This window comes from Ipomoea triloba, chromosome 8 (genome assembly GCF_003576645.1).
Source record: "Ipomoea triloba cultivar NCNSP0323 chromosome 8, ASM357664v1".
Classification (NCBI taxonomy): Eukaryota; Viridiplantae; Streptophyta; class Magnoliopsida; order Solanales; family Convolvulaceae; genus Ipomoea; species Ipomoea triloba.
Window position 1 is genome coordinate 4,762,144 of NC_044923.1, and position 11,855 is coordinate 4,773,998.

Sequence of the window (11,855 nt, forward strand, 5' to 3'; positions counted from 1 at the left end):
ATATTCTCGTACTTCAACAAAAAAAAAAAAAAGAGTTCTTTATTTTTATTTTTTGTTTTCTAAATCCTTTTACAATATCTTATTCACAAGTTACAAAATGTAAATTTTCTTTTCCCAGGTCCAATCTCTACACTCCTATTGAAGGCAAACATATACGGTCAACCAATAAATATTTGAGTGCTTATTTCATTGCTCTCAGATGCTTATATTGATTCATATATTACTGTATTTTAAGATTGTCTTATATAGTGAATCAAATTTGGAACCAATTTTATTCTCTTTATACCAAATTAAATTAAGGTTGTTTAACTTTTTTCATTTCATTTTCATCTAGAAAAAATATTATCACTAGATTTAAGTTTGAGCACACCTTAAGCGGAAGGAGGTTTGCACATCACATGTTTTCTTTAATCCTTGTATATTTTTGTTTGCCATGTCATTATGATGATTTGAATATTTCAAAGCTTAGAAACACGATCAAAACATGTTTATATGCTTGAATGGTTTACCTTCAAAGTTAACTACCCACTATCATACAATGGTTTACTTTGTATGTTGGACTCAAGGTTACTAACTTCTCATAGTAGTTAGAGACTTGCTTTATATGTATGAAATATTGACAAAAAAAATTAGGCTTTAGATGAGAATTTTACTTATATATATATCTGTGAATATGAAACATTTTGGAATTTAGTGATTGGTAAAATCAATATATTTTAATTTGCAGTTAGACTATCAAAACTAATTTTATGAAAAAGAAAAAAAAAAGCTGCATAATATATACATATAGATCATAAAATTAAAGTTTCAATGTCAATACTGTTATGACTCAGTGTTTTGATTACATTAAAAGTGGTATTTATTTCATTTATATTTACGAAGTATGGCTACATTTTCTATACACCGTGATCTCATTTGAATTTTTGAGTTTGAACATCCTTCATGCTTAAACGTTATTATTTTCATCTTCTGCTCAATAGTTAATTTTTAATGTGGATGGACTGTTTATTTGTAAATTTATCTAAAAAAGTCCTTCCTTCCACCTCTACAAATTATTACAACTTTTAAAATGTAAAATGTCCTAAAACTTCAATTTTCATGTTTTTTGACATCTTCAATTACATGATTCATCATGTACATTTTCTAAGATGTAATTGATGAATAGAATAACCATTGAACAGTTTATGGTGTTCAATAGTATTAATAATATATTCATGATAGGAAATGCTATAAAGTTTATATTATTTATTAATTAATCAATATTTATGGTGATTCCCTCCGAGAATTTACATCTATTTACAAATTCCAAAGAATTTGTCCAAAAATTCAACAAACTTTTGAAGGAAGGGAAAATCTATGATATTCACAATTTCGTTGTGCAAACCTGTCGCATGAAGTTTAAGTCGTGCGAGTACAAGTACATTACGAAAGCAAACAATGACACTTTGGTTAGCGTTACAGATCAAGATGAATCCGATTTTCCCAAACACATGTTTAAACTCAAGGATTTTGGGTAGTTGAAGGCTCCCGAAGGTGTGGATAGCAATCAACTAATTGGTAACTTTTTATTACAATTTCGTTCTATATTGGGTGCTATTTGCATTTCTTTTTTATATTATAATAATTCATTCATAACAGTTAACTTAAAATGGTTTGGTTGATTTTCGCATATTTGATTGGTCGTTTAGTTTCCATTACTGAGCCAAAAGTTATCCAATTAAATCAAAAACCTCAAAGGTTGATTAGTTTCATCACTGAAGATTCTCGGAATGTATTTTTTTTTTTATCATGGCTTATTTATTTCTATATTATACATATTAGGATGGCTTATTTATTTCTATATTATACATATAGCCTTTAGCACGTTCTTGTTTTTACTTAAAGAGAGTCGGTTGAGATAACCCTGTGAGACGAGCACATTCACTGTTGTTTTTACTTTTGTTTCAGAACTGCATGTCTACATTTGATCTACACATTATCTATTAATTCAGCAATTATTTGCTCGAATTCACGCAAAGATAACATTAGAAAACATAATCGATCCAAATATTCTTAATATATTATAATAAATTCATTTTGTGCATCGCACGGGTGAAAATACTAGTTTTATATATATATATATATATATATATATATGAGCATATGTCAGCCAACTACGACACTCTAACCGCTTGCTGATAGGTCTATTGCCCTTTCACTTTCTTTTGGTAGATGTTGGTGTGGATGGTTCTTCCTCTGCAATATTCTCGTACTTCAAAAAAAGAGTTCTTTATTTTTATTTTTTGTTTTTTAAAATCTTTTTACAATATCTTATTCACAAGTTACAAAATGTAAAATTCCTTCTCCGCACGGTCCAATCTCTACACTCCTATTGAAGGCGATAGAATGGGCTCAAATCTCATTGGAAAGTGGAAAAGGTCAAAGGATATTGGAAGGTTTGAATTGAATCTTTTATGTGCATATGAAGATTAGGATCTGATCAGTGGGCTGATTGCGACTCGCAATTTACCTCTGCAGTGACTCTAGGGGCAGGGTCTTGTGGGTTTAGGATTAGTCCGGTAAAACTGAAATCACTTAAATTGACAAATTTTGATGTGGAATAAAAATGATACTTTTGTGTTGTTATAATGAAACTAGTACGTGTGTGTGGAAAATGAAACTAAAAACCAAAGCTCATTCAATAACGTATATTGTCAAATGAAACTGTGTGGACCATGGTCATCAAATGAAACTGTAGTAAAATTAAAATGATATTTTAGTGTTGCTATAATGAAACTAATGTGTATAAAAATTGAAACTAAAAAGCAGAGCTCATTCAATAACTCATATTGTCAAATGAAACTTTAGTATAATTAAAATGATACTTTAATACTGTTATAATGAAACTAGTGTGTGTAGAAAATTAAACTAAAATTTAAAAGCATACAATAGCATATATTGTCAAATGAACTTGAAATGTAATTAAAATAATACTTCAATATTACTACAATTAAACTAGTGTGTGGAAAATGAAACTAAAAAAATAGAGCTCATATAATAATGTAATTGTCAAATTAAATGTAGTAGAATTAAAATGATATTTGATATTACATATTTCATGATACACGCTGCTACATGAAGTATGTTCCACACTAAAATTTGCCGTGGTGAATCCAATAATTGCACTAAGCATGCAGCAAATATGATTCATGCATCCAAGTCAAATTGTTTAGTTAAAAAAAAGTGACATCAAATAAACAAAGGATTATATTATATTATATTATATTATATTATATTATATTATACAAAAACTAACTTAATATAATTTTAAAAAGAAAAATTATTTGATGTACTACCAATGTATAAATTCTATACACCAATGATAAATTGGAAGATATATACCACATTATTAAAAAATGCCAACATTGAGCAACCCTTTTTAAAAAAATATATTACTTTTTAAAATATCATATTTTAAATTTAAAAACTCTCTTATTTCAATAAAAAAAAAAAAAAGAAAAAAAAAAGTGCATTATGTGTATTCATTAACATCATAACATGTAGAAATGCATATTTTATATGTATGCTGGTGAAAGAAAGGTAGATCCATACACAAGGCTCTACATGTAGAAAGATTAAGCAAGCAGCCATTTTCTCCATTGTTTATATCTAGACTTGAATAAGCCATACAAAAGCAATTATATTTTTAAAGCAAACTTACCTGCACTCTTGTTTGTATCAAGTCAACTTGCTAGCACTCTTGAAGGCTCATATTCTAGAGAGCTTACTCTCCCTGAGTAATTGTTTATCAAGCTAGTTAGGTTGTGAGACAACAATTAAGAAAATTTTATTAATTAAGAATACAATTTTAAGAAAATTTCAAATTTTAACGAGGCAATGAAATGGTGACTATGGAACACGATATTTCTTTGCTTGAAGATGGATCGGCTTCAATTCGTACTGTGCTTTCTGTGAAAAAACCAGGCTCTTTAGCAATAGGCAACTCAACATTGTTAGCCAACATTTGTACTATGGAAAACATGGTTGGCCTATCTTCAGGGCAGTGTTGAACACATAATAGGCCAATATGGATTGATCTTAGAATTTGAGGAAAATCACATGGTTCATCCAGATGCTCATCTATAAGTTCAACCAATCTACTATCTCTATATAGCTTCCATGCCTGCAATATAGATGAATTACTTGATCAAGACTTTAATCGAAACATTAATGAATAAACATTAAATATGCTTTAGAATGAGACATACGTGGCCAAGAAGGTTCTCATAGTGATCCTGATGTTGAGAAAATCCCCTATTTCTTTTCCCACTTACAATTTCCAGTACCATGACACCAAAGCTATACACATCTGATTTAATAGAAAAGAGTCCGTGTCCGGCGTACTCGGGAGACATATAACCACTGGGTTTGAAAAATTAATTTGTTATGTTCAATTATCAAAAAGCAAACAAATGAATGCAAAATGAAATTGAAATCTTACATTGTTCCAGCAACTCGATTTGTATTTGCTCCTATCTCGTTTAATTCAATGCTCCTTGCCAATCCAAAGTCTGATATTTTTGGGTTCATATCAAAATCTAACAAAATGTTGCTAGCTTTGAGATCTCTATGAATAATTTTTAGTCGAGAATCTTGGTGCAAATACAAAAGTCCTCTTGCAATGCCATTGATAATGTTGAAGCGTTTTGGCCAATCAAGTAATGCTCTTCTTCTATTATCTGCCCAAGATATTAATACAATTTAGTTATGTATATTCTTCTACAAAAAAATCCAAGAAGGAAACTTTCAATTCCAAGCATACATTTTCTTGCTTAAAAGAATGCTCTCAAGCAAAATTTTAAAATCCAAATTGACATTGATGAAGTGATCAAACATAATTATAGAGTTGATTAAAATTTAGATGGGAATTGACTATCATACCAAATATATATGAGTCAAGACTTTTATTTGGCATATATTCATAGATCAACATCTTTTCTTCTGCTTGAATGCACCATCCTAAAAGCTTCACAAGATTCCTATGTTGAAGTCTGGCAATAGAATTGACTTCATTTTTAAATTCTCCAAGCCCTTGCTTAGATGTCTTTGAAAGTCGTTTCACAGCTATTTCCTTTCCAACATCTAGAACGCCCTGTAAATGAAATTTATAGATTGTAGAAACTAATGAATATAATTTTGTATAATTAAATATTGTTACCTTGTAAACAGGTCCATATCCTCCCTCTCCAATCTTGTTGTTGAGTGAAAAGTTATGAGTAGCTCTTGTTATTGTAGATACTTCAAATAGTGTTTGATCTTCTTCCCATTGTAAGTTTAAATGAACCTCCTTCCTTTTCCGTTTGTACAATATTATGACCAGAGTTGAGCTCAAGCTCAGCCCCAGCAGAATTCCAGCCAATATTGATGAAGTCAATTTGATCATTTTTGACTTCTTGCCCTTTGAGCTTGAAGGATAATCTATCCCAAATAAATAAATAAATAAAGTGGATGCATTGTATTAATAAGCTCATAGAAATTATGGTCAATAGGAATTAGTGGCATACCTAAATCAGAGGAAGCCATCCTTATGTACAGATCTTGCCCATCCACAGGTAGAACTTTAATGTCAACCAAATCTGTGAACCAAAGCAGGCAGCCGTTTTGACCATTGCTTATATCTAAACTTGAATAAGCCATACAAGAGCAATTGTTGAAGCAAACTTTCTCACACTCTTGAAGGTTCATACTGCTATTGAACCAAGAAAACTGAGTATCTGGCAGTTTAATTCCAGAGTATTTCACGAATCCATCCGAGGATGTATTTTGACATTTTAAGGGTGTCCTCCGAACACACCCTCCAGAATAATCTGCCCTGCCCCATGCCCCTGGATCTCTAGATAAAAATTTATCCAAGCACCCACAAACAGGGTTATTATTATAGTTACAACTCCCATATGCTCCACATAGTCCATATTCGTCACAAACATCTGTTGGTACTTTCCTGAGACTGTTCCATTCCCTTCTTCCATCTGCCCATCTATAGATTTCTACACTCCCATCGTTTGACAGAACCGTTCTGATCAAAGTTGAGCTATTAGAAACTGTATAACTGAAGGAAACCTCTTTTGTGTTCACGATTACAAACATTTCTGCAGTTGCTGTCTTTTTTTGCATTCCAGCTAATCCACCCCAATGTAAACCGTTCCACGGTCCCCATCGAGACTCTTCCTTTCTACCTTTTGTTAAGATGAGTTGTGGATATCCTGCTGGAACAACGGAAAGCTTATAATCTCCTGTCCCTGGATTGTTTTCTGACTTCCATGCTGATATAGTTGTGTCAAGACCTGCAATGAAATCCCTCCCGAGTTTCATGCCTGGCAAATGAGTGTCTGTAGGATGATCAAAACTTTGCCACAAGAAATTCTCTGGGTTATCATCATTTGCATCAGTCACAACCAGATTTCCCGAATCCAGTAATTTAGCAACCGGATTTGGGACTAGTCTGGAAGCGTTAGTATGCCAGATATCGGCACCGTTGCTATCAACAAGAGCTAGCTGGGCTGAACTGATGATCTGCAAGGCTACTGATGATGTATTAGTGAGGGGAGTGTCTCTATTGGCAACCCAAACTACAGTGCGGATGGGTATGTGCTTGTACCATATGCCAATATAGATATTCTGTGAATTGATAGGGCTAAAAAATCCCATCTCAAAGATTCCACCAGATGAAACAATGGTGTCACCATATTTGAGGAATTGAGTAGAGCTAATGGTATCCCTTGCAAATGAAATATTCTGAAATGAAAATAAGAGCGCTAATAAAAAGAGCAATAGAAGAAGAGTTGCCATTGAGAAAAGCTTCTGTGATCTAGCTAGCTTTTCTTCTTGTTCATATTCTTGACTATTTTATAAGCTATGTAAGGACAGAGTTTATAGTAGAATTTTTACTTTTCTAGATGAAAATTTATTGTTTATAGATTGAGAAACGTTAATCCAATCACCTGTGGTTAGTCCTTATAAGATGACAAAGAGGAAAGACTGTGCAATTCGGGGAGATATTATAATCAACTATCTAACTTCTCCTGATTAGCTATTTGTTTAGCATTTTCAACTTCTTAGACTTTTGTCTCAGCAATGTGAATTATCCTCCACAGGAGGCACTATCACCTTATCTAGTACATGGTAACTGTTAACCTAATTAGGCCAATTGTTCAAAGACAATGAAATCACAGAATATTCAACAAGATATGGGTTTCAAAGTTCACACATTAGCCTTCAATCACTTACTCATATATATATCTCCAACTTAACCCCCTTTTAATATGGATTACAAGGAATGTGCCTCGCCCTACCTCACAGCCTTACACGGCCTCGCTTTGCTCATTTTCCCATCAAACTCTGCTCTACTTTATCTTTTAAATTAAAATATTAAAAGGTAAAATAAACAGACTAAATTGAGGGGAACGGAAATTGAACTTGCCTCCTTTCCTGGCTGCTGATCCACCCGCAATTTGCAATTTGAAATTTGAAATCAACAATCCACTCCTTGGCAATTGATCATCAGCCCAATTTCTGCATTAACTGTAGGTGAAGTGGAGAAGGAAGAGGAACTGGCCATTCAGTAATGGCCGCCATTTTCCTAATTTCCGTGTTGCTTCCCCTCATTATTCTCCGTGGACCGAACGAGCTGCTGCTGCTGCGCGCCTGCGCTGTAACTCCTCGGTCTTCTCCCTCATCTGTTTGCCAATGCTCTGGAAAATTGCCAAGAAATTATTATTAGAGCACCATTATCGGTGCATATTTATAATGTCAGTGTATGAACTTGGCTTTAATCTTGTGAACTGATGTAGAAATATAGAGTCATTTTCATTTTTGGTCCTACTGTTATTGGGCATCGCCAATTTTAGTCCACTTCATTAATTTTTGCCACATTGCGGCCAGTCTTATTTAGTCCTTGCCACTTTTAGTCCACCATTAAATTTTTTGTCAAATTGCCGTTCAAAATAGGGGTATTTTTGGTCTTTTCACGCTTTGGTCATCTTCTTGACCCTTTGCAGTGGTTTTCCTTAAACATTTTCGTCCATTGAAGAGGTCCGACGAAAGCTATGTGAGCCACATTACAAAGCCATGGCTTTTACCGGACCTCTTCATTGGATTAAAATCTGTAAGAAAAACCACTACAAAGGGTAAAGAAGATGATCAAAGCATGAAAATATCAAAATATCCCTATTTTGGACGGTTATTTGACGAAAATTTTAATGGTGGACTAAAAGTGACAATGACTAAATAAAACTGGCCGCAATGTGGCAAAAATTAATGAAGTGGACTAAAATTGGCAATGCCCCAATAACAATAGGACCAAAAATGGAAATGACTCTGAAATATATCTTCTGCTAATTCATGGATAATGTCAGAAATGGCAGATTAAAGAAAAAAAAAAAACAGCAGCTGAAGTGTGCGTTCAGCACACTTCGCGCCCGCTGGGGCGAGTCAGAGTGGCCGCCAGCTGGCGGCCACTCTAATTTTACCTTTACTTTTTATTATTTTTTTTTTGCAAATGTCAGATTCTTTTTGTTTCAATTTTCTTATTGAAGAGTGTAGTTTTCGCGGTGGATGGAAAGTAATAGGTGGTAAAACGGAAAGATTTCCGAGTATCGTTCTCAAAGGATGGCAAGGAGGGAGTTTGAACGGTAAGGGAATTAAGCACAAGAGTGTTTAGTGTTTGAAAACTAACCCAAACATAGTAAGAAAATGCACATGAAACATCATGAAAATAAAGAACAAACAATGGAAACAATCAATTGGAAAGGAGGATTTGGATCTTGCAACTCATATAGGTATCCTTGATTTTCTAAGATATTAGACTAGCAACACTTAGATAATGAAAATGAGATAAGGTCACCAACACCACCGCCACTCTCGTGGTCAATGGACTCACTCCTTAGACCGTAATGTCATCCTTGTGATCACTAGGCTAGGAGAGGCATTTTGTCAAACACGTTATGTGCCTCTTATCTTCCACTTCTCCCTTTTCTCAAAGGTGAGAGGGAAATGTGCTAGGCTAGGCTAAGGAGTAACCTTACTCTCGTAGATGGGACTCCTTCTCCAAACACCTCTAATATAGGTTGATCACCCCTACACAAGAGTCAAAGTGGATCACCGCTCACACAATCAAACTCATAATCAAGCAATTGCAAAACCTAATTGATCAATTCAAAGCTCAAGAATATCCATACAACATTGCTCAATCCAAATCCACAAAGATCTATCTAATCATACTTGGAATTGAAATAGCAAAATGCAAAAGTAATGACAAGAAATTAAAAGGAAGACTTAGCTTGAAATTAAACATTGAACTTGAAATTGAATGTAGATCTCAATCTTGCAACAATGGAATTCTTCTCTAATTCTAATCTAAACCTAAGAATTGCAATGTGGAGTGAATTGGGAGAGATCTCTCTAGGCTAATCCTAGAGAGAGAAATATTCTAAAGTGGTCTAAAACTGAAGTGTGATGGATCCCCTACAAAATGGCTCCATTCCCCTTTTAAATCTCGCCCAATTGCTGAAATTTCCGTACTGGACGCGCGTCCACTGCGCGTCCAGCGTGCCTTTTGCTGCACAGACTCCAAACTTCAGAGGGCTGAAAGTTGGACGCGGGCGTCCACCCCGCGTCCGCTGCGCGTCCACAGCAGACCTCTGTTCTGCTGTCAAACTTCTGCAAGCGATATTTCGGACGCAGGGGCGGACGCATGGGTGGACGCGCGTCCACTGCGCGTCCACCGCGCGTCCACTGCAATCCTGGCCTAATTTTGCTCCAACTTTGGTTCGTTCTTCACTTATCTGAAATGTTGTCATTTCCTGCCCTTTTTGCACATCTTTTACCTACAAAACAATTAGCTGAGCGTGGAACGGGGTCCAATGACAATAACAAGCATTCTAACGCAATAAAGGGGCAAATCAAACACAAAAGCTTTCAATTGTGCACAAGATGATCCTAAGACGACCTTATAAAGATGGCATCTTTTGCACTTATCACTTATTTTCTAACTTTTTTTAATCACCTTTCATTTTCTCTTTCCTAATCACACCTACAAAAACCCCTCACGAACCGTTAAAAATTAGGTATATTCTGTTATTTGTTAGCTTTTTGTTTCCAGGAATGAGTTATTCCATTCCCTATGAATAATATTTTTATTCCCAACAAATTCATTTGTAAATCAAACATGCACTGTGCGGAGTGCGGACTGTTGCGGACCATAAAAAATTTCACAATTGTTATTAGGCAAATTTTTATATGGGCCATGGTCCCAGCATTGTGCGGACCATAAAAAAATACGTTTTTAATATATTAAAAGTATATTATTTGCGTATAGAATGTATATTATACAAAATAATGTATTTCAATCTCAAATAATATACTTTTGTTGAATACAAGGTACATTTTTAATATATTAAAAGTACATTATTTGTGTATTAAATATATATTATTTGATAGTATACAAAATAATGTACTTTCAATACTTAAATAATATACTTTATATTTGTGGTTATTCACACAATTGTATAGACCAGAGTCCATGCAATAACGACTCTCGTTATTGGGTGATGGCCTTGTGCCCATAGTTGACAAGTTCAAATTAAAAAGATCAATAAATAACTTCCATAGTTGGTTTGAGCTGGTCAGCTATATGCAACCTAAACTGGTTTACCATGGACCAAGGTTCACAGTACACTATGAACTTTGGGGCATGTGTATGCATCTTATTATTATTATTTTTTTGAAAGTAAACGTAGCTATTCCATTAATTCATAACATAAAACGTTTACATCAATGATCAATGAAATGGTAAACCATTCCTTACAGCAAGACATAGAAACAACTTTTCTAACTATGCTATAGAAAACTTGAATCGCAGACTGTTTCATAACTATGAAGCTATGTTCCTTCAGGGACCTTAAAGCTTCATCAAAGATCTGGGTCTTCGTCATCATTCTTTTTTTGCTCGCCCAGGATAAGATCAACACTTGTCGAAACCAAGTTAAACGATTTATGCTAATGAAAATGAAAAGCTCGTGAAAGTAACGAGAGGAAAAATGCTCGTGAAACTAACGAGAGGAAAACACAATAATAGAGAAAATAAAACGTGGGTAAAGTCAAAGTAGGGTTGGGAGTTCAAGACTACCAACACAAACCCCAATACCTACCTACTATTATTTTATCAAAGGGAGAGAAAACGGAAGAAGAAGATCTGCGGCGGTGGTTGGAGGCGGACGGAGCTGCGACGGTAGTCGGGGCGGAAGAAGAGCGAGAGCAAACATAGAAAGTGACCAAAACCACCGGCTCAAAGCTCCATTAGAGCTCCGGCCGGAGGCCGGCGGTGAAAGCCGAAGTTGAGCAGCAGAGAAAGGCGTTTGGTTTTAGAGAGAAAAGGGAGTTGAGAAAGTAGTTATATGTGTATGCATCTTATATTGTGAGTTTTGTGTTTTGCGTTATGTAATTCTGTACCTTATGAGTATAAATTGTGTACCTGAAATAAATTAATTAGTAACAGTGTCTTATAAATTTATGTGTCTTGTGTTGTGAAATTTTGTGCCTATGAACACAAATTATGTACCTAAATCAAATTTGAAAAGTAAGTAAATATATAATGTGCATGTGTCTTATGTTGTGATTTTTTGTGTCTTTTGTATTATGAAATTCTGTACATGATATAAATTGCCCAGACCAGAGGAGATATTTATTTATTCCTGATTTGAGTAGAGGTTAATGTGTGGACGCTGAATCGCGGACACTCATATTTCTTTGATTTCATTGTCTTTGAATAGTCAGGCTTGGAGGATTATTGGAGTAACTGACATAAAAGTCAAGAAGAA

General features: G+C 34.4%; 1 protein-coding gene across 1 annotated transcript; it reads right to left on the reverse strand.

Annotated features, from left to right (window-relative positions):
- Positions 1-3,606: 3,606 nt before the first annotated feature.
- On the reverse strand, positions 3,607-6,855 carry LOC116027238 (G-type lectin S-receptor-like serine/threonine-protein kinase At4g27290). Its single transcript, XM_031268749.1, has 6 exons — positions 5,544-6,855; positions 5,198-5,457; positions 4,921-5,131; positions 4,481-4,718; positions 4,248-4,401; positions 3,607-4,162 (listed from the first exon to the last, which is right to left on the reverse strand). The coding sequence occupies exons 1-6, from the start codon at positions 6,826-6,828 to the stop codon at positions 3,866-3,868; spliced, it is 2,445 nt and encodes an 814-aa protein (XP_031124609.1). The 5' UTR covers positions 6,829-6,855; the 3' UTR covers positions 3,607-3,865.
- Positions 6,856-11,855: the final 5,000 nt, after the last annotated feature.